This window comes from Gouania willdenowi, chromosome 17, assembly GCF_900634775.1.
Source record: "Gouania willdenowi chromosome 17, fGouWil2.1, whole genome shotgun sequence".
NCBI lineage: Eukaryota > Metazoa > Chordata > Actinopteri > Blenniiformes > Gobiesocidae > Gouania > Gouania willdenowi.
In genome coordinates, this window is record NC_041060.1 from 14904164 (window position 1) to 14926176 (window position 22013).

Below are 22013 nucleotides of genomic sequence, written 5' to 3' on the forward strand. Positions count from 1 at the left end.
GGCAAAAGTCACAAGCTGGATGACGGGGGTTTCCATGTGACTGATCCTAACGTCGTGATTGGCTGAGAGCGCGGTCACATATTTGTAGGACAGACGGAACGTAGCTGCGTCTCTTCAGGTCACCAGGGCTCATCATAACGTCGAGGCAATGCTGGTCAACAAGGTAAGACTTCCAAAATACTGGTTCATGATTAGGTTTGTAACAGCAGTTAGGGGAAAACAACTATGATGCATTCGCCATTTTGCCTTCGTCGCCTCCATTCCAAGGCATAATCAAAGCAAGAGTGCTGCAACAACAAGCTAGCTTTGGCTAACTACAACGTTCACGGTTGTATTATTTCACCCAAATAACGTTAAAAGAAGCCTTCCAGTTAATTGTGGTACTATTTATTTGTTTATTCAGTGTCACTCTTGTTGTATTATGCTAGACTGCCATACTTCCTTTACAGCCACACACGTTCCTGTCAGGAGCCATGTTCCACTACAACTAGTGTCCGTGTTAATTGTTGACTTGTTTCGTTTTCTTTCTACAAATCGCTTTAATGAACATTACTGTTTCCACCCTTCGTCTTGGTGGATTTTTGTCACGTTGACCGCAGATAAATAGTTTTTTTTTTTTTTTTTTTTAAGAAATACATTTATTATTATTATTTTATTTTGAAAATCAACCATTGAGCAGTCGTTGACTTCTCTGTTGGTTGGGTAGAAAAAAATATTTGAGTTATAATGTGTATGGCTGTAAAGCATATGAATTCATGTTTATTTTACAGTATTTTTTTTTAATATGAAGCTTTGCTTTAACCTTTACATAAACGGTACATTTCCACTGATGCATTAAAACATCCATTGGAAGCACTGGAGTGGCTGATGTAAAACCAGAATTTAACAAAAAATAAATAAAAAAACCTAAAAGAATCCGCAAACACAGGAGGTATTATTAAATTAAATTATTACCAGCTTTTAGTGGAGAAGAATGATCCACAAACCAAAGATAAATGAGCTGTTCCCGAGCTATTATAGTAAGGAAACTGAAATACTTTAAATACTCCAGCTACTGATAGTCGTCATCACAGAGGTTTATTGCATGTAATGCAATTCTTTGACCTCCTATGTATATATATAAATAGTTTAAAAAGAAAAACACAATGGCCTGTCAGCTGACTTATGTGTAACCAATGTCCTTACCTTCAGCACAGTTACAAAACATGCAGCATGTACAGTAACCACCACTGTATTTGTAGACATGGGTGACATTGTTTCAGTGATATTAGAGTCATACGTAAAAGTATCATGGAAAAGGACTTGAATGTGACTGAAATAGATGTTTAAAATTACTCAAACAAGCTATTCTTATATAAGGTTATGATCAGTATCACAGGTAAATAAAGATCTCATCTATTTGACAACTTTGTCAGAAACAGCACTCGGTATCCATTACTGATAAATCCTGTTTGTTTTGAGGTGAAGCCCATAATCTAATGTTGAGCCATTAATTTGTGTTGTGTAATAAACAAGACCCTCACCTGTTTAATTCATAAATAACTTTTTTTTTGGTAAGAAAAAAAATTAAATTTGAAGCCAGGAACAGGCCATTTCCTATTGATCTTTTGACACAGTGTTAAAATATGATTTTTAATATCTGCACATGGCTCATTTTCTTGTCACTCAGGTGCTCAGAGCCAGTGTGAGGTCTGGGATCCGGCTGCAAAGCTCCTCGGCAGCCAACGCAGTAGCATCAGCCAGCAACCATGTACCATCAGGTGGCTTCTGTTTTGGTGAGTAGAAGATTCTAACCATCAGATGTGTTATCTTCCACTGCAGCCACTCTTTGCTATGGCAGTTTGTAAGAATGTGCGATATGTTATCATTGACTATATGTCGTCAAAAACATTCTCACCGGTAAGAATATGTCATCCCACGATAGAAACGGTAAATTCCCATGTCAGAAATTAGCGAGTGCCACGGGCCATTTGTCCCACAATTTAGCCAAGAATTCCCCTAAAAACCTTGTTCCACGGCCAAAGTTGCCCTCAAATATTTTGTCAACTTCTTATTCTCTGGAGTGGAGCGCTGTTCATGGCAGCGCCGCCGCTGCCCCCGCCCCTCATACACACACACACAGACGGTGGTGTTCATTCACCGTGTTGCGATACATCATGGACCACTACTTGGTTAAGACTAGAAAACCATCCAACAAAGGGAACCAGTCCAAGTTCCTCCGCCAGATCCACCCAAATTTCCACAAACACGGTGACAGAGATGAACCCGCAGCAACAATTATGAACTGGAAACTCAACTATAGCTAACTATGCTAAGCTAACCCACCAACACATAAGAGCCTGGGCTACGAGCTAAAGCTAACCACTTCTTATAAGGAATTGACCAAGTAAAAAGTACACGTCTTACTGTTTATGGTCAGATTTAACACTTGTATGGAAGGATAAAAGCTAACCTGTTACACCTCGTGTTAAATAAATGTTAGCATTAAACTAACGTCACTATTCGTCTGTCCCAACTTGTGAAATGCAATATTTGTAATTATATTTCACCTGTTCACTAGACAAAGCTGGTTCCATTAGACAGTAATGTAACTATTGTGATTATTACACCTAAATATCCTGAAGTATTCAATCATCAGCTTTATCCGGTTTAATTATAGGAACTCAGAGATATTTATCAACCATAACTTTACGTAACTCGTTATCAGATATAAAATAAACAATTCAGCAGCAGTAAAAACACTATTAGTTATTTTTTTCTTTTAATGTGCTTTTTTTTTTTTTTTAAATCATTTTAACTGAGGAAATATGACACTAATAGAGTGATCTACATGCACTAATTTATTACATAATATATCAGCCCATGAGCTCTTTGAGTCAGCAGCTTTTGTTGCCTTTTTAATGTGTCTAGTGTTGATGTATTCAAATTAATTTATGTTTGTAAGGGACATATTTATACTTTAAGTTGGGAATTGTTTTATTTATTGTTTTTATTTATCGTGATATTAGCAGTTAGTGATAGAAATGAGACGTGTTTGGTTCTTTCTCATCGTTTTCTCATGTTCATTTCCACCATCGTATGGTTGGCTAAAGGAAATGAGTTTCGTTGTGTTTTGCTCTTTTAATTTACAGAGCTGACTGATCAACAGAAAGAGTTCCAGCAGCTGGCGAGAAGATTTGCTCGTGAAGAGATCGTCCCTGCTGCTGCCGCATACGACAAGAGTGGGGAAGTGAGTATAATTATTATTACTACTATTAGCCTCTAATTGGCAGACATGTCACAAAGTCTGTCCAAGGTAACCAACTCTGGTTGGAGCTGCTTGAAAGCTCTCAATAAATGTTCATCAGCAATATACAACTTTTCAATAACAAATACTGTAAAACCTGAAACCAAATCAGGTTAGCTGGCCTTACTAACAAGATAAAGTTATTAGCGGAATTTACTGGTAATTAATGGAAGGGATGCTGGAAGGATTTTTTTCTGTTTCTAAACTTTTTTAGCAGCTTGCACATATTCCCAGTGTGTACATCCAGCCACCGTCACTGCGCACGGAGAGAGAAAGACAAAATTACAACAAAAACTGACAAAATAACTGTAAATATACACACAAAGGCTCCAGAAACACGCAAAAATGACTTTAAAACACATACATTACAGAAAAATACACCAAACGACAACAAAAATATGAAAATGAGTAAAAAAAACAATAATTATACAGAAAATGCACAAAATTACACCAGAAAAGCTATAAATTACACAAAGTGACTCCAGAATCAAATTGAAATGGCAACAAAAAACAATAATTATACAAAAAAGCACGAAGACAACAGAAAGATAGAAAAATACACATAATGACTCTAATAAACATACATTACAGAAAATACACCAAATGACAAATATAAAAATTAGTTAAAAAAACCGACAAACACAATTATCATGCACATGCCCCATAGAACTAAATCAGGGAAGTCGCACACACTATTTTACTTTGCACCCACAAATATACCCCTTTATAACACTACAGAGTATGTACACCTCTTTGTACATCCAACCTTCAAACACATACTCATTTGGCCATAATACTACTTAAGCTCCCATTATATGAATACATACTTCCGAAGGGCACTGTACTAGTTATATAAATGGATATGTCAGACGATGTAATTTTCACGTGCATGAAGAATAAAACATTTTCAGCAATCCCCTCCCCCCAAAGGAGGAAAAAGGTTGTTCACACGTCTCAAACCTCAGATTTGAGCCAAGCCACGAGTCTCAAGTCGCTGCGAGTGCGATCAGAGTTGCAAGTTTGAATCCTTATCTCTGCTGAAACACCACCATGGCATGGACGACTTGTCAACATTTACATTGATGTTTGTTAGTCTGGGCAAGCAGTAGATGAAGTGTTTTTTTTTTTTTTTTATTTTGCTCTAAAACATTTTGTATTTGTTTTTTATTTACAGTATCCTTTTCCACTTATCAAGAAAGCATGGGAGCTGGGTCTGGTGAACGGCCACATTCCACAGGAATACGGTACCTAGGCTTTTCTTTTTCTTTTGTTTTTTCCATAAACGACCCAGAATGTATCAATGTGGAAGAAGTAAATGGTTGGTAATACATTTTTTTTTTTTTTTTTTTTTTTTTACAGTAAAATAATGTTAAATGTTATCCGATTTATTATATAGAGCACACTACAATGGTAATGTGAGCAACACCCATTTAAAGGTCTCAGAAAATGTTCTTGTTATGGGAAATGATGCATGGACATACTTTTGCACATAAGAAACGTATTCTAATATAATCATATTTTCACATCACATTTTATGAAAGTTTGCATCTTACCATGAGTGCTGAGTGGAATTTTGTGTGTCTGTGTTCAGGTGGAATGGGGTTGTCTATTTTTGACAGCTGTCTCATCACAGAGGAGCTAGCTTACGGCTGTACAGGAGTGCAAACAGCAATGGAAGCTAATTCCCTCGGAGTGAGTTTTATTTTTTGTTTTCTTTATTTATTCCAGCAATTGGTTTAAATGGAAATAAATGGCTAGTTGTAAATGGCTTTGAAATTGTAGATAACTTCTGAACTAATCTGTGTCAACCCCACTCCACATAGCAAATGCCCGTCATTATTGCTGGCAGCGAAGAACAGAAGAGGAAATACCTTGGAAGGATGACAGAGGAGCCTCTCATGTGTGTAAGTCACGTATTACGAGAAAAAAATGACTCATTAAACTCTTATCTAATACTTTTCAGGGTAATAACATTTATTATGACAAAATTAAAAGGCAATTTTGGTCACATCCATTTATTTTGGCGTTTTGTTTTCCATCAGGCGTACTGTGTCACAGAACCCGGTGCAGGCTCTGATGTAGCCAGCATCAAGACCCGAGCTGTGAAAATGGGAGACGAGTATGTTGTTAACGGGCAAAAGATGTGGATCACTAACGGAGGGAAAGCCAACTGGTATGTCAAAGTATTCAACTCTCATTGTAGAAGATAATTTATTACAGCCATGTAAGATGTTTTAATTAATATGTAAACGTTTGTTCATTTTTCTTCCTTTGTAGGTACTTCCTGCTCGCCCGCACTAACCCAGACCCCAAAGGATCCGCTGGCAAAGCTTTCACTGGATTTATTGTGGATGCAGACACTCCAGGAATTCAAGTGGGAAGGAAGGTACGATGTCACTGAGAGTGTTAGTGAGCGGAAAACAGTTTGTTGCACCAATATTCTGTTGTTTCTCATGTTGAATGGAAAAGGAGAATAATGTTTGACAAAACAAACGGTAGATTTGTGCTTTGGTATATTCATATAAATGTATAACAAATTTCCAGCTCTTACTCATGCATCCACAGATAGTTCAATCTATTATAAAAAGGGTTTTGCAGGTTAAAGAAGGAAAATGCCCATTTCTTTATTGATTATCAGTTAAATATTCAGAAACCAAATAAGCACGTTTTAGCATCACAATGAAGTTGTACAAATAAACCTGCTCCTAAACTTACCCAGTAACCATGTCTGCAATGTGTATATTGATGTAATATTAATTTGTGTTGGTAGGAGATGAATATGGGCCAGAGGTGCTCTGACACCAGAGGCATCACCTTTGAAGATGTGAGAATCCCAAAGGAGAACGTTCTGATTGGAGAAGGAGCCGGGTTCAAAATCGCCATGGGCGCCTTTGACAACACCCGACCACCTGTAGGTCTACTCATCCATTATCTTCCTGTACACAAGATAAATTCCTAACGATTCCATTTTTACTACACAAAACAACCGTATTTGTAACAATAGCATCTGCTTTAAATGAAGGGAGAAGCATGATCAATCTGACCAACATTAACAAGTCATTTGTCTTAGGACATTGTTTCCAGATTCCCATTTTTCTATTATTCTCAGAATCTTTTTGGTTTATGCCTAAAGAGATGCAATCCCGTCATTGCTTTTACAACCGTAGTTTATGAGTTTTTTGTGACCTCGGTTGCCATTATTTTGTGTTGGTATAAGATTAACCACAGAAGAAAAGTTAATTTTGTTTTAGGTTGATTTAAAGTTTAAACCAGTGTTTTTCAACCTTTGATTCGGGACCCCATGTGAGGTCAACATTAAAATGAGGTTGCCTGAAATGTCTAGTAATTGGTTAAAAAAAAAAAGAGAGCAAAAAAACCATATGTTTAAAAAAAAAACTCCTTAAAATGATAGTTTTATATTTTTGAAATTATTATTTTTCAAGTTAACACATCACACACATTAATTATCAAATAACTACTCTTTATTTAAATTTCTCACGCATAAATCTAGTTCAAATAAAATGCGTTATATAAAGATTTCTGAAGTGGTACATCTTGTCACTATTCCTACCTACTCTGTATTTGTAACACACTAAAATAAATATGATAAAAAAAAACTAATTCTAGAAAGAAGAAAAAAAATGTCTTTGGGCTCACATTTGTGATATCAGTATAGGGTCAGGAACTAAAGAAGGTTAAAAACCACTGCTTTAACCCTTTAACTTATTGGGTTTTCTCTTTTTTGTTACAAATTCTACAGTTACTAAAGTTCATAATGTTTTGCAGGTGGCTGCTGGTGCAACAGGCCTGGCTCAGAGAGCACTTGAAGAAGCCACAAATTACGCAATGGAGAGGAAGACCTTTGGCAGACTTATTGCTGAGGTTTGTTGTTGTTAATTATTTATTTTTTAAACATTATTCTCTCCTCTGGAATTTGTTTTTAAGAACATGTAAAGGCCTTTGTCAGATGAGTTCATTATACCTGTGTATGTGTTATGATTTAGCATCAGGCCGTGTCCTTCATCCTGGCTGAGATGGCGATGAAGGTGGAGCTGGCCAGAATGGCGTACCAGCGTTCTGCCTGGGAGGTGGACCAGGGCCGTAGAAACACCTACTTCGCCTCCATCGCCAAAGCCTTTGCTGGAGACATAGCCAATCAGGTGGCTGCTGATGCAGTGCAGGTGTTTGGAGGAAACGGCTTCAACAGCGAGTACCCCGTAGAGAAGCTGATGAGAGATGCAAAGATCTACCAGGTAGGTAACCATGAAGTGGAAGATAGCCTCATTACACGGCTTTAAAATGGTCTGATTTCTGTTCATAGATCTACGAGGGCACAGCTCAGATCCAGAGAATCATCATTGCCCGAGAACACCTGGGCAAATTCAAGAAGTGAGCTTTGCATCCTGTTTCGCCTTGTTGCTCTTGTACCCATAGCTTGTTCATACTCCAATCAGACTTGGCCAAGTGATCTCAGAGTGAGCCTCAAATATTTGCCTTAATGTTGGATTGTCCGGTCTTTAAAGAACACTATATTTAATTGGAGATTTCAGAGTGTTTTTTTTTTTCCTGAATAAACACAAAACAAGGTGAACATGTCACAATTGTTTGCTTGGAACAGTTGTCAAATGTCAGTGAAATGTCTCATGCTGTCCTTTTCTAGAGACTTGCTGTTTATTTAGCATCGATATGGTCATGGCTGCGTGTGTTTGTAAAGTTAATGAACTTTAATGTAGGACCTAACACAAGACAGATTGTGCGTACTTGTTATTTTAAAACAAATATTAAAAGTTTATAGAGTATTTGGTTTCACTCCCCCAGAGCCTGTTCATACGATCTAATACATAGATTCAGAATGTGCTGAGAAAATTTGTTAAACTGCATGTTTACTGTTTTACATAGAGTCTCTCGATCACACTTTTAGCTTCATATCTTCCCTTTGCAGCTATTCTATGGATGTAATGTTTTGTAGGCCATGGTTATCGATATTTCTCATTATCCTTATAAAGTTCATCCTTTTTGTCGTTCATTTAATAAATTATTATTTTCGGACGAGGTTTTATGCGTTTTTTTTCTTGGCTGTTTTAATTAGTCACTCATAGAATAGAACAGATTCTTCTAGACATAAATGAAAACAAGAAAAAACATCTCAGCAGCAAGAGACACACATAATAATTAAAAAAAAAAAAATACATACAAGTATACATACTTTTTTTTTTTTATAAAACAAACACTCGTGAGTTGAATTGAGAACGAGTACAAACTAAGTCATACATATAATACTCAAGTACACGTAAAAAGTAGCTCAAATAGTGTTCTAACTACTACCATAGTGACCCCCCATGTTTATTTTTGGTTATAAATCTTGCCATGGTTTGCTTGCGTACAGTAAACATCTCATGTATACATTTTAAAGAGACAAAGTCTTGCACAATCGGAAGTTTATTTATTTTTGGCGTTTGTACAAAATATGTCAAAATGTACAATTTAACAAAAAAAAAAAAAAACACTGAATTCAGTTCAAAATAAAATAAATGATCAGGCTCTAAATATAGCTACATTTATCAACTCAACATAATTATTAGAATTAACCCAACCTCAACACAAGAAAGTGCCTGGGTGTTGATCAGAAATGGTACAACTAAAATCATATCGATTCTGTTCAATGACCATGAAACGGAAATTAAAAAAATGATCACAAAAAAAAATTACAATTTACTTTAATGGTTCGGTGTAGAAATGTCATGAATTACTTCTTTTAAAACGAACACGTAAAATTACTGACTTAGAAATATACTCAAAAAAGAACAAGTTCCCATAAAAGCAACTCAATTACAGTAACTTGAGTACTTGTTATCCAAATCCATTCATTAGTCCTTTTGTGTCAATTTCTTACTTATGTTCAACATAGTATATGATAAAGTCAATGTCAGCTTTATTTATATAGCAGCACATTAAAACAGCCAGCAGCATACCAAAGTGCTTTACAGTGAAGGGAATAAATACATAACACCATAAAACAAGACACAGTAAACAACAATAATACGCCACTCGTAAAACATTCAAAAGAAAGTAAATAAAATAAAATATAATTGCTGTTTTCCTCCTAGACACCAGGGGGCGCTGCTGCTGCTGCTGCTCTCTAGACGTCAGCAAAAGAAGAAACAGGAAAAGCTCGTCACGCGAAATATGTCAGAATGGTAAACAGTCGCATTTTATATGTGCTTCATTCTTAAATGTTACTATAACGTCTCAAATAAAAATAGATAGCAGTGTCCACTGTTTTTGATAAATGTAGCTTTACTCTGAATGTCATTTGGCCATATTTGTGTGTTTAAAAGGACGAGCTGTAGCTTCGGGGTTAGCATGCAGGTGGCTAACCTCTCCATAACTGTGGTTAGCAAAGAGATGCTGCTGGTGAGACGTGTGTTTTAACTGGTTTTGTGTGTGGTTTTGGCAACAGGGGACCCAGATAAAGGATGTGGTTATTAAAGCGGACGCTCCCAGCTCTCTGCTGCTGGACAAACATGCAGATTACATCGCTGCCTACGGCTCCAAGAAGGACGACTATGTGAGTCATGGACTTAATCATAATAAACACCAATATATACAATTCAATCTGAAACAATCATAATCCATTGCACGATATTTCACATGTAGTTTAAAGTGCTTTTCTTTTGACTACAGAAATTCAACTACTCTTTTACTTTTCCTTTTACACTTTGGGATATGACCAACTGGTGGTCGAATGTAGTTAGCATTGATTAGCATTATCCAAATAGATTTTTTTTTGCGTGTCTCGGTACAACTTTTTCACTTCCGATACGATATCGATTATTGTGCACTAGAGGTGAGCATTGCCATGAATCTGAAAATACCATACGATTCACAATTTGCATGTCACAATATGATATATTGTAATAAGCAACACGATGTACATTACGCTATATAGCAGTAATTTAAAATTTGGTGTACAAAATGGTAAGAAAAACAATTTATAGAAAAAAATGTATTTAAACTTGCGAGAACAAGTAAATAGTAGCTAACTGTAGTTCAAGTACCAATATTAAAAACAAAATGTCTGGAGGTACGTTAAACATAGCCATAGCCCTCGTGACTATAGATAAAAACTAATTACGTATCAGACTGCTTATATTGGAGATTTTAGATGCAGACCGATTTAATCAATTTTTTTGCTGATATCAAAATTGGATCGGTACACCCCTAAATATTAACAATGTTACTCTTGTTAGACTTGTAATCACTGATCAGTCTCTGGTGTGTCACGTTCTGTGTTCCTTCAGGAGTACACGCTGTCTGAGTACCTGAGGATGAGCGGTGTCTACTGGGGTCTGACTGTAATGGACCTGATGAGTCAGCTATCTAGGATGAACAGATCAGAGATCATTGACTTCATCAAAGACTGTCAGCACGAGTGTGGAGGTGTTAGCGCTAGCATCGGACACGACCCCCACCTGCTGTACACCCTCAGCGCTGTTCAGGTGACTTCATACATGAAACAACTTGAATAACTTTTTGCCATATTTGGAGTTTAAGTTTGAGTCGAGATGTAATGTGATCTAATTCAATGAGTCCCAGTTTAAGCCTAGTGTCTCATCCAAGCTGTCTATTCCTGATTTATCCATAGGCATATGTAGATTTAAAAAAGAAAAGGATTTAGTAAAAAGTAAAGCATCAAAATCTGTTAGTTACCTCAAACAAGCAGGTAATATTGTCACCTGTGTATATTAAATAGAAAGATAGATAAATAGATAGATAGATTCTACTTTATTTTATCCCACAGTCGGGAAATTCACCTTACAGCAGCCAAAGACACAAAGAGCAAGCAAACAAGAAAGCTAAATACAATTACAGAAAGGGAAAAATAAAATAAACAATAGAGATGACAGTTCAAAAAAATATGTAAATAAGTGGTAAGTGGGGTTTTACAATGAGTACTACGTATTATTGCACATTTTAAGGCAGTGGAAGAACATTATTAGTTACAGTTGAGAAAATATTTATAATTGTTTTTTGTTTGTTTGTTTGATTGTTTGTTTGATTGTCTGTTCGCTGGATTACATTTAACCAAAAATAGACCTTAGGCCATGGAAGATTCCCATACATTTTGGAGGGGATCTGGATCAATATACTGATTCTGATCAGTTTAAAAAAAAAAAATTAAAAAAAATCCCATATCACTCATCATTGTCAAAACTTCAAAAATGTATATCTCGGTTTGTAATTGACCGATTTTTATGAAATTTGACTCAATTATGTCTGGTTGGTTCTTCAGTTTTCCCACTGAGTTTCATCCAGATCACATTTCCATTTTTCAAAAAACTGGGGGTGCTCATACATTTGGACCAACTTTATTGTTAATAATGGGATTAGAAATTTCTTACAAGTCTTTAAAGTGTTAACTATCAGGATCACTGATCCAGGTTTACACTCTCTCAGTGCTCTTTTTTAAGGTGTAGTTGATCATTTAATAGCAGGTTTTCATTGTAAAACGGATGTTTTAAAGGGTGACAGATGCTTTATTTGTTCACCAAAACAAATGTGTGAATGCTTCCCTTTCACTCCTGCTTTGACCTGTATTATCTCTCCCTGTGTCCTCCTTAGATCCTGTGTTTGTTTGACAGTGTGGATGCACTAGATGTTGATAAAGTGGTGGAATATGTCAAAGGGCTGCAGCAGGACGACGGCTCCTTTGCAGGGGACAAATGGGGTGAGAAGCCTTTAATTCATAATATGTATGTTATAATAGCACCTACAGTTACTAATACTGTTATCTTTTTTTTTTTTCTGCACAAAATGTTAGTAAGGATTAGAGTTTATATACATATGAAAGTGTCTATTTGTACAGTTGTCGTACGGACAATCCCCGGTGCTATTGTACGGTTACCGAAGCCGTAAACTGGCCAAATAGGGGCGCTGCGTATGGATAGAATGTCTATATATTGATACGGCAACCGTACGGATAGCCACTGCCTATATATATATATATATATTTATATATATATATGAAATGTTGCATGTGTAAAAGAAATTCACAAAAGATAGTTGTTTATGGTTTTTGTTTTAAGCAAAATGTAATAAAAAACACATTAAACATTAGACAAATATGTAAATGTGCCACATTGTAGCCACGGGCTGGTTTCCATTTGTAGTCCCTAGTAGGTTGGTGTTGTGTACAAAAGAAATTACATAAAAGCATAACACAGGCAACACCAAAATAAGACAGTAGAAAATACAAAAACTGAAATATAACAAACATTTAGCTTAGGACAGACAGAAAAAAGTGAGCAATGCAGCTAAAGTGCATAAGGTAGATGATAAAGTACTTTGGTGCTAAATTGTTAATGTGCTAATGTTTTGTCCTAAAAAGAAATTGCACTTCTCCCTTAGCCTGGTTGGTTAGTGCTAAAATTATTGCACACCATCCTTCACCTGGTTAGTTGTTAGTTGCACATGGTTAGCATTATTACATGTGTTTATGCATATTATTGTTGCACAGGATCATTTTATTATCATTAAAATGATCCTTAATGGAACTCTTTGTCTTTCAGGAGAAATAGATACACGGTTTTCCTTCTGTGCGGTGGCCACACTTGCATTACTGGTTAGTATACAATTATTTGGACCTGATATGAAATGTAATCAGAAAGTCCTAAAACCGCTTTAGTCCATTGGTTATAAGTCATGTAATGTTGTAATTTACATGAAGCTAATGTTAGTCAACTTGTACATGGTTCTTTTTTTAAACAGTCATAAAAGAATTTTAATATTTCTGATTTTTCTCTTCAAGGGTAAGATGGAGACCATAAATCTGGACAAAGCTATTGAGTTTGTCTTGTCCTGTATGAACTTTGATGGAGGTTTTGGCTGCAGACCTGGTTCAGAGTCTCATGCTGGTCAGGTAAGTTCACAAATGCACTTTCAAATCAGCTTCAAATAGTTAAAAAAAAATAAACAAAATAAAAGTATTTCATCTTCTGTTCTCTTGTCTGTCCCTCAGATTTACTGCTGCACAGGGTTTCTGTCCCTGACTGGCCAGTTGCACCAGATAAACGCTGACCTGCTGGGCTGGTGGCTCTGTGAGAGACAGCTGCCCTCTGGAGGTCTTAATGGACGCCCTGAGAAGGTTAAATCTCCTTATTAAACAGCTATTGTTTTCATACTTAATTTTACCATATCTGTCTTGAAGTCTGGGGAAATACATACAAAAGCAACGTACAAAAAAAAAAAAAAAAATCATGCTGGATACCCAGATCTAGTCTAAAGAAATTAAGTTTATGGATTTGATTAAGCTTAAAACATCGCAAATGATGTATAAAGCTAAATACAGAACACTGCTAAAAAATGTATTATGATTTTTTTTTTTTAAGTAGACAATGGGAGAATGATTTGCGGGGAATTGAACTTAAGAAAGAGAACATTCTGGACAACTTTGAAAAGCATGTGGATCTCAGTGTTTGGGGTATTCCTTTGGAACAGTCTTAATATTGAACTTAAAAGTTGTAACAGCATGAAGACATTTATTGTTATATTATTTTTTATTAGATCAGTACAAAGACTAGAATCTTATGGGTAGGTGGACATGTGGATGTTATGCAAGTAGGTAGGCTTATGAATGCTTGTTGTTTATTTTGTTTATATATACATGTACGTACATGAATTTGCTCAAATGTCAGATTTCTATGGCTCTTTGTGTAACAGCTTGGAAGTAGGGGCAGGACTAGATGAGCATTACGCTTTCTTCTGCTCCTTTTCAAACATTGCTGGTGCTCTTTTTTTGTGAGAAATGATTGCTTTATATTGCTTTTTTTTAATGTTTGAGATAAATAAATATATCCAAATAGTTGGCACTTGTGCAGAGCTGTGAACTATAACATAATATATGGGAGACTGGTAGGCAGAGGGAAGGACAAACATATTATAGAAGTAGCAAATCATTAGTTGATAAAAAAAACAAAAAACAAAAACTTTTGTTCCTCTGATGTTTCACACTGTTACACAATGTTGATGCTCAATCTGTTGATGTTGTGATAGTGCTGAGCTAGCTTCTGCTCCCTCACAGCTTCCAGACGTCTGCTACTCGTGGTGGGTTTTGGCGTCGTTGACAATTATTGGCAGAATCCATTGGATCGACAAAGCTAAGCTGAAAAAGTTTATTCTGGCCTGTCAAGATGAGGAAACGGGAGGTTTTGCAGACCGACCAGGAGACATGGTGAGTTTATTTAGATACAACCAAGCTAAGGTTTTTCTGTCATGTTCTGCCAAATGAACCCTGCTAATGCTGCTATGTGGTCCCAGTAGAACTAGAATATTTATATTTCCTGAAGAATATGCAAGTGAGGATGCAGGTGCTGGTCTGTGTCACACTGTATTAGCTTAGCATTAGTACTAGCTAGCACTTGCATTAGCATTAATATAAGTTAGCATTAGCTAGTATTAACTATCATTAGCATTAGCTAGCAATATCTAGCATTAATATTAACCTAGCATTGACATTAGCATTATCTGGCATTATTATTAACCTAACATTAGCATTGAGTTAGCTTTAGAAGTAGCCTAGCATTAACATTAGTTTAGTGTTAGCATTAGCCTAACATTAGCAATAACATAGCGTTAGCATTAGCCTATCAATAGTAATAACCAAACAATAACATTAACCTTGAATTAGCATAGCAATAGTATTAACCTAGCATTAGCATAAACTTGATAAACTACATTTTGATAAGTCCAATGAGATGACTTTTTTGTTGAATTGAATTTAGTAAACATAGCATTGGCCTTAATCTAGCAATAGCATTGACGTAGCATTAGCATTAATGTGGCATCACCATTGACGTTGCATTAGCATTAGCAATAACATAAACCTAGCATTAGCATTCATCATGCAGTCATGTCTTATCCAGTGTGCTGCTAAAGCTAGCATGCTACATAGTTACTACAATGTTGACTCCTATTGGTGCTAAATGCTGTTGCAGGTGGATCCGTTCCACACTCTGTTTGGCGTCGCTGGTCTCTCCCTCCTCGGAGACGAGCAAATCAAACCAGTGAATCCAGTGCTTTGTATGCCTGAAGACGTCCTGCAGAGGGTGGGCCTGCAACCAGACATCCTCAGTTAGCCAATCAGCATCGCTGCTACAAACAACACTGCCACACCCTCACACTCACTACCACAGATGCATGCTGGGAGCTGAGAGGGGAGTCCTTCCATATCACAGTGATGGTGGAGCTTTTATTTAAAATCTGTGCTGAATGGACAAAATATGACCCTCGTTAACTTCCCACAAACGTCATCTTCTCATACGTCATCTTTGAGGTTCCACAACAACTAGTTATTATACATTCCTTTATTTCTGACCTCCTGCATCATGTTGTGAGTGAAATAAATCACTAATATTCTGTGAGTTGGGAGCGTCAACAATTGTTTGCGAATGTTCTTGTTTAACTTTGTATTGAAGTAAGATATATATTATTTAACACAGAGGTTCTCAACTGGTCTCACCCTAGGACCCACATTTTTCCACGGACATTGAATTGCAACCCATTTTTTTTTTTTAGAATTCAACCAACCAAATTCAGTTTTTCAAAAATAGCTGTTGAAAACACACGTATAATTTTTTACATAAAACTATATTTTCCTGTGCAACATGCATTTCACAGCATGCCTGTCCAAAATAAAAGACTAGTCCAACATGAGAGATATTAAGTATTTATTTATTTTTGGGTCCCGACCCACCAGTTTAGAATTGCTTGAAGAAAATTAGATGCCATTTCTGCAAATTAACGGGAATTTTTGCAAATAACCTTCAGATTCACATTTTTATTAAATCTATATGAAGTGAAAATGTTCAAAATTGCAAAACAGAAAAATGTTCCTGCTTCCATGTTCAGATGGTATGAATCAGTAATTAATCTGTAATAACTGCATTCTTCTGATGTTCATTTGTCTGTTTTGTCCATAAATTAAGTGTTGAATAAAATTCAAACAGATAAAGTTTGACCAAAAAAAGAACGTCTCATTGCTATGGAAGACTGGGGGCACATTCGCGTTCTTTAAAAAGATTGTCCATGTGTTGGTCGGAAGTCTATAATTTGAAAAACAAAAAAAAAAAAAAAAAAAAAACGACATTTATTTGAGAGAAGCTACCATTTCCATTTGATGCAACCTAAAATGTGCCATGGCCAAACACGTTTGTAAAAGCTTTCTCTCTTTGCTGCACTTTGGGTCATTTAATTTTCTGAATTAGAAAGTTTATTTTTCCCAATGCAGTGTTTATATATATTTCCCAGCAAACCTTTCCTAACCATAAAATTGAAACCTGTCATCCAAGAGGCTTCTTCAGTTCTAAAACGGACTAGTTTGGAGTCTAGGATTAGCAATCAGCTCACAGTTTAAGTTGACAGCTATGTAGGTGATGAACTAGCTTGTTATTGATGGTGTCCCAAAGTCATAAACTGCAGCTGTTAACACAGATGCCTGTGATATGATCAATATTTTTAATATATATGTTGTAAAATACATAGGGTGTAAAAATAATTCAAACTACCACAATGTAAACAAAGTTGATCAATGAATTTGGGCTCAAACACGTTCCTCTTTTCTGGAGATTCACATTCAATAGGGTGCATAGATGGAGGAGAGCATTGCTAGTTTTTTTTAAATTATTATGAGGAGGTGAATGGTTTAAATCCTTAATGACAGTAAATGAGGTTGGCCGCTAGATGGCAGCATTTTCAATGGAAGGAAAGGAAATGCAGAGGTACACGTGCTGTACACATCATTGCTATTAGCTTTAGGTTTCCCAGGTTAATATTTATTACTAAAAGGAGACACATTACTTTTAACAGCAGCATTTCTGATGTATTTCTCCACATAACTTTAATTCAGGTCGGTTTTGTAACTAGAATTTTGTCAGGTATTTTAGCTAAACATTTTTCCTTTTAATCAGTATTTGCTCTACTTACACCGATGCAAATTATTCTAAAAAAAAAAAAAAAAAGCCACACCCTGTGTCCCCTGTTGTATTCTTAGTGGGTAAATAAGGGATCCCAGTCAGATATAAGTAGGGTTGCAAAGGAACGGAACATTTCCGGTAAATTTCCAATGGAACCCAAACTCGCAAATTTTGGGAATATTCAAAAATAGAAACTTATTATAGAAATTAGAAGTAACTTCAAATCATATCTAAACATAAATATTAGCATCTGTGCAAAATGATACAATTAAAAATATATATCATTAAGTACAACTTTACGATTCGGGTTACTAGTTTTGTAAGCATCTTGTTTTTTTTTTTTAGGACTTATAGAAAGTCATCCTTTATATATTTATCTTTTTTTAATTGATCAATTTGGAATAGGCAGTGGCTATCCATACGTAGCCATACCGACATTCCAGCCAGTACGGATGAAATTATTCAATTCCATCTGTTCAAAAATCAGTATAATATGTTTAATAAAATATGCATCAGCCTGGTTGAGGTTACATGGAAGGGGTGTGGATTAATATCCCTGCAATAAGACAATAAAAAGTGTGCTTTGTATACTTGCATGAAATCGTTAACTTCCATAAATTCTTCACCTTTTCATTTGTTTCCACAGCCCTCATAGTTTATTGTTGGATGCTCTGTATTCTATAAGCCTGTAAACTACATCCCCTGTACTTGTTTATGTGTTTATTTAGCCGATGAGGGAGCAGTAATGTGTAGGCAGACACAAACAAACTGGTTACACTGGGGAACCCCACTGGCTCTCATTAATGAGAAGGAGAGTGATGAAAAGACGCCTGAATGAATAACGGTGAGAGGATGCTGGGCTGGGATAGGCTCGGTTATCGTTTTTCACCTTCCAGGCTTCTTTGTGTGTATAAGGTTGTAATCCATTTTCTCCTTTCTCTTCCCAGTGCTTTCACCTTCTTGTTATCTGCACACAGAATGTAGTGGATTAGTTTAGTACACAAGGCTGCAGCAGAACACTGGGGAGTCGCAGCAGACAATCACTTAATAAGTGTTTAATTAAACCACAGCAGTGCAGCGATTATACTCCTGGACAGAAAGGGCAAATCTATTTATATTCATACATTCAGGTTTAAAGGTTGATTTTCTCTTTTATGATAAACTAATAGCAAAAGAAAGCAGCTGCTCTGTTTGCAAGGAATTCATTATTTTCCTAATTTCACAGGAAAATAGTTTCTCATGGATTTCTAACACCCAACCGACCACACGTGGCCCTCGGTCTAATGTTGTGCGACCTCCAAAACAAATCCCCAAAAATTGTCTTTCAAGAAGTTGAAAGGAATATAAAGCCTAACATAATACACAGAATAACCCCCAAAATACACAAACCGACAGCAAAATGCTAAACCTAAAATACGGAAAATATTCCAAAAATACACAAAATGACAACAAAGGCAGACACAACAACCACTTAAACAAAGAAAATGACCACGAAAACCCACAAAAAAACAGCACATTACAGAATATGACAGGAAAATACAGACAACAACAACAAGAATATAGAAAGTGACCCCCAAAACGTACAAATCGACAACATGAATGCAGAAAAATACACAAAATTACAACAACTCAAAAAATAACAACACAATGCCTCCAAAAAGTGACAAAAAAATTAAACCACAGACAAAGACAAAAGAAAGACGAAACCCTTTTTCCCCCGTATTAATGCTCTGATCAATCATTATTCTAAATGCTGACATGAATGATTATAATGTGGCCCTCAGATCAGATTTTTGTGGCCCCTGCTGTGTTAGTGTTGCCCATCACTGATCAAAGTGATTACATTTGCAAAACAGAATTTAATCACAAACAAATGTCGAAGGTTAAAATTGCCACTTGAAAGATTGTTCTTGACTCCATCTCAAACATTGGGTTTGTAAACAAATGGTCATGTGACTTGAACTGTGGAAAAAATGTGTGCAATGCATTATGGGATTGGGAATCAAGTAGAAAAATGTAAAAATGGTACCAAAGTGGAAAAGTTTATTGACAGATGAGGCTCTATGAGTAATATGAGTGAGATGCCTCACTATAGGATGCAACCTCTGTCTGTATTCCTCCGAAGCATTTATGTCAATCTGCCAACCCAGATTGGTTGGTGAAGCGCGTCCGTCCCCTCGGGGGGTCACCCACCTCCTATAAAAGAAGGACACGGACAGACATGCACCATTCAAAATAAGCGCCTCGTCTCCTCGTTCGAGCAAGAAAGGTAGTCTGGTGAGACATCTCACTCATATTACTCAAAGAACTGGGGTTATGTACATAACCTAAAGTTCTATTTCATAATATTTTGTGAGATGTCTCTCTATGGGATATGGAAACTCCCGTAGTGCAGACATGCTTATCGAGTGGTACCAGCCTCCAGGGCAGAAGTCTGATCCCATCAGGACAGTAAAACCGCCTGTGCCATGCTGGGGATTGGCCCAGGAGACGAACAGCTGATTGCTCCTCTTGAGGCTCCTCGTCATATCCATATAAGTGCAGATTGCACGAACTGGACATAACACATTCGGCCGCTGCTCACCCTGAGAGGCAGAAAAGGCCAAAAGGTCAATGGGAGAACACGAGCCCACAACCTTTGGCACAAAGGCCGGGTTGGGTCTCAGGATGATCCTCACATCACCTGGGAAAAGCTGAGCGCACGACGGATGAACCAAGAGCACATGGATGTCACTGACCCTCTTGGCCGAAGCCAGAGCCAGTAACAAGACAGCCTTAAGAGAGGTAAACTTCAGGGCCACCTCCTCCAGTGATTAAAAAAGAGGGCATCTAAGTCCCTCCAAAACCACCACCAGATCCCACGGTGGCACCAGTGGTCTGGACACAGGGAGGACCCTACGTGCTCCCTTCATAAACCGGCAGATCAGCGGATGCTGACTGGCTGACTTATCCCCAAAGCAGGCCCCAGTCTGTCAGGATTGGGTCCAGGACTTCAGCCAGCCTTATCACGAACATTGGCACTCCTCAGGGTTGTGTCCTCAGCCCCATCCTCTACACCCTCTTCACCCACGACTGTGTCGCCTCCCACAAGGACAACACCATCCTGAAGTTTGCGGACGACACCGCAGTGATAGGACGTATCACTGGCGGAGACGAAGCGGCCTACAGGGGGGAGGTGTCCAGTCTGGTGACATGGTGTGAAGACAACAACCTCACCCTCAACACGGAAAAGACGAAGGAGCTGATAGTGGACATGAGGAAGGAGAGGCGTCCTCATCAGCCACTGTCTATCCAGGAGCTGGAAGTGGAAAGGGTGAGCAGTTTCAAATATCTTGGGGTCCACATCAGAGACGACCTCACCTGGACCCTCAACACCACACAGCTGGTGAAGAAAGCTCAACAGCGGCTGTACTTCCTGAGGAGGCTGAGGAAATTTGGGATGTCCTCAAAGATCCTCAGCAACTTCTACAGCTGCATTGTTGAGCCCATCCTGACCAGCTGCATCACCGTGTGGTACGGCAACACCACTGTCATGGACCGCAAACGCTTGCAGAGAGTAGTGAAGACTGCTACGAAGATCACCAGGTCTCCTCTGCCCTCTCTGCAGAGCATCTACAAGCGCAGAGTCCACAGGAGAGCTGCCGCCATCATCAAGGACTCCACTCACCCCCAACACGGACTGTTCACACTTCTACCCTCAGGCCGGAGGTACAGAAGTGTGAAATGCAGGACCAGCAGACTCAAAAACTCCTTCTTCCCCTCGGCCATTAGACTCCTAAATAAGTGATTGGAGTCTAATGAACTATTCATTCACCCCCCCCCCCCCCCCCCCCCTTCTCCACTGTACTTTGCACACCACCTGCATTCGTACTTTAGATGCGCCCATGCACAGCTAACACCATGTCTCTCTATTATGAAACAGCTTTTTTGCACATACCATTGTATATATCACCTCTCCTCTGTATAGCTAATATATTTGTATTCTTAATTGTACAGGTGTTTTGTATTTAATGTTCAGGTTTTTTTGTTGAATAACAGTGTTGCATGCCACTGTTATTTATTATAGTTCTTTTATCTCGATTTAGTCCTTTATTATTTATTCCTTTATTACGTAGGCATTCACTGGCGGTCGGCAAAGCAAGAATTTCATTGTACAGGGAAACGTGTTTCTAACTGTACAGATGACAATAAACACTTTGACCTTGACCTTGACCTTGAACGTGCAGAAATGACAAAATCACTCCCACCGGGAGAAAAGGGATGTGGTTAATTCTAGAGGCACCACCCCTCAAATAGCCTCCACCTAGAGTCATAAAGAGACCTATTGGAGGGGGCTCGAGCACTCTGTATGGTGGAGATCACACTCTGTGATAATCCCATGGCTGACAGATTGAGCCACTCAGGGTCCAAGCCCACAGGTGCAGACGGTCTGGACGCAAGTGGAACACTGTGCCCCTCCTCTTTGACAGCAGGTCCCTGCACAGGGATGTGCACACAGCAGCTGGTAAATCCCCGCCAGCCAATGCATGGCCGGCCACAGTGGAGCCACCAGGATCAACGTGGGAGAGAGAGGTCAAGCGCTCTGGTGTACCCACTGAGAGAGGAGCCATACATGGAGCGATGGCACCCTCTCCCGGAGGCAGACCGTAAGCAACCAGAGAGCCCAAAAGTGGTGTGACGCGCCCCCTTTCAATCATGTTGCTCATCACATATATATATATATATATATAATTTCATACTGGTTTTAGGAGTCGCTG

The 22013-nt window shown here is 37.8% G+C and overlaps 2 protein-coding genes across 4 annotated transcripts; both read left to right on the plus strand.

Moving 5' to 3' along the window:
- Positions 1 to 16: 16 nt before the first annotated feature.
- On the plus strand, positions 17 to 10621 carry acadm (acyl-CoA dehydrogenase medium chain). 3 transcript variants are annotated; one of them, XM_028472628.1, is made up of 15 exons: positions 17 to 163; positions 1670 to 1775; positions 3132 to 3229; positions 4461 to 4530; positions 4878 to 4978; positions 5110 to 5190; positions 5329 to 5459; positions 5564 to 5672; positions 6057 to 6197; positions 7073 to 7168; positions 7291 to 7539; positions 7608 to 7675; positions 9394 to 9483; positions 9747 to 9854; positions 10588 to 10621. In XM_028472628.1, the coding sequence occupies exons 1-14, from the start codon at positions 149 to 151 to the stop codon at positions 9757 to 9759; spliced, it is 1368 nt and encodes a 455-aa protein (XP_028328429.1). In that variant the 5' UTR covers positions 17 to 148; the 3' UTR covers positions 9760 to 9854; positions 10588 to 10621. The 3 variants fall into 3 exon arrangements, with proteins under 3 accessions (XP_028328429.1, XP_028328430.1, XP_028328431.1); XM_028472629.1 differs by lacking the exons at positions 9394 to 9483; positions 10588 to 10621 and having other exon boundaries at positions 9747 to 9853; XM_028472630.1 differs by lacking the exons at positions 9394 to 9483; positions 9747 to 9854; positions 10588 to 10621 and having other exon boundaries at positions 7608 to 7917.
- rabggtb (Rab geranylgeranyltransferase subunit beta) lies at positions 9394 to 15422 on the plus strand. The gene is made up of 9 exons (XM_028472631.1): positions 9394 to 9483; positions 9747 to 9854; positions 10588 to 10785; positions 11909 to 12014; positions 12856 to 12908; positions 13095 to 13205; positions 13305 to 13430; positions 14367 to 14516; positions 15280 to 15422. Exons 1-9 carry the CDS (start codon positions 9481 to 9483, stop codon positions 15418 to 15420), a joined length of 996 nt encoding a protein of 331 aa, XP_028328432.1. The 5' UTR covers positions 9394 to 9480; the 3' UTR covers positions 15421 to 15422.
- The last annotated feature ends 6591 nt before the right edge of the window (positions 15423 to 22013 follow it).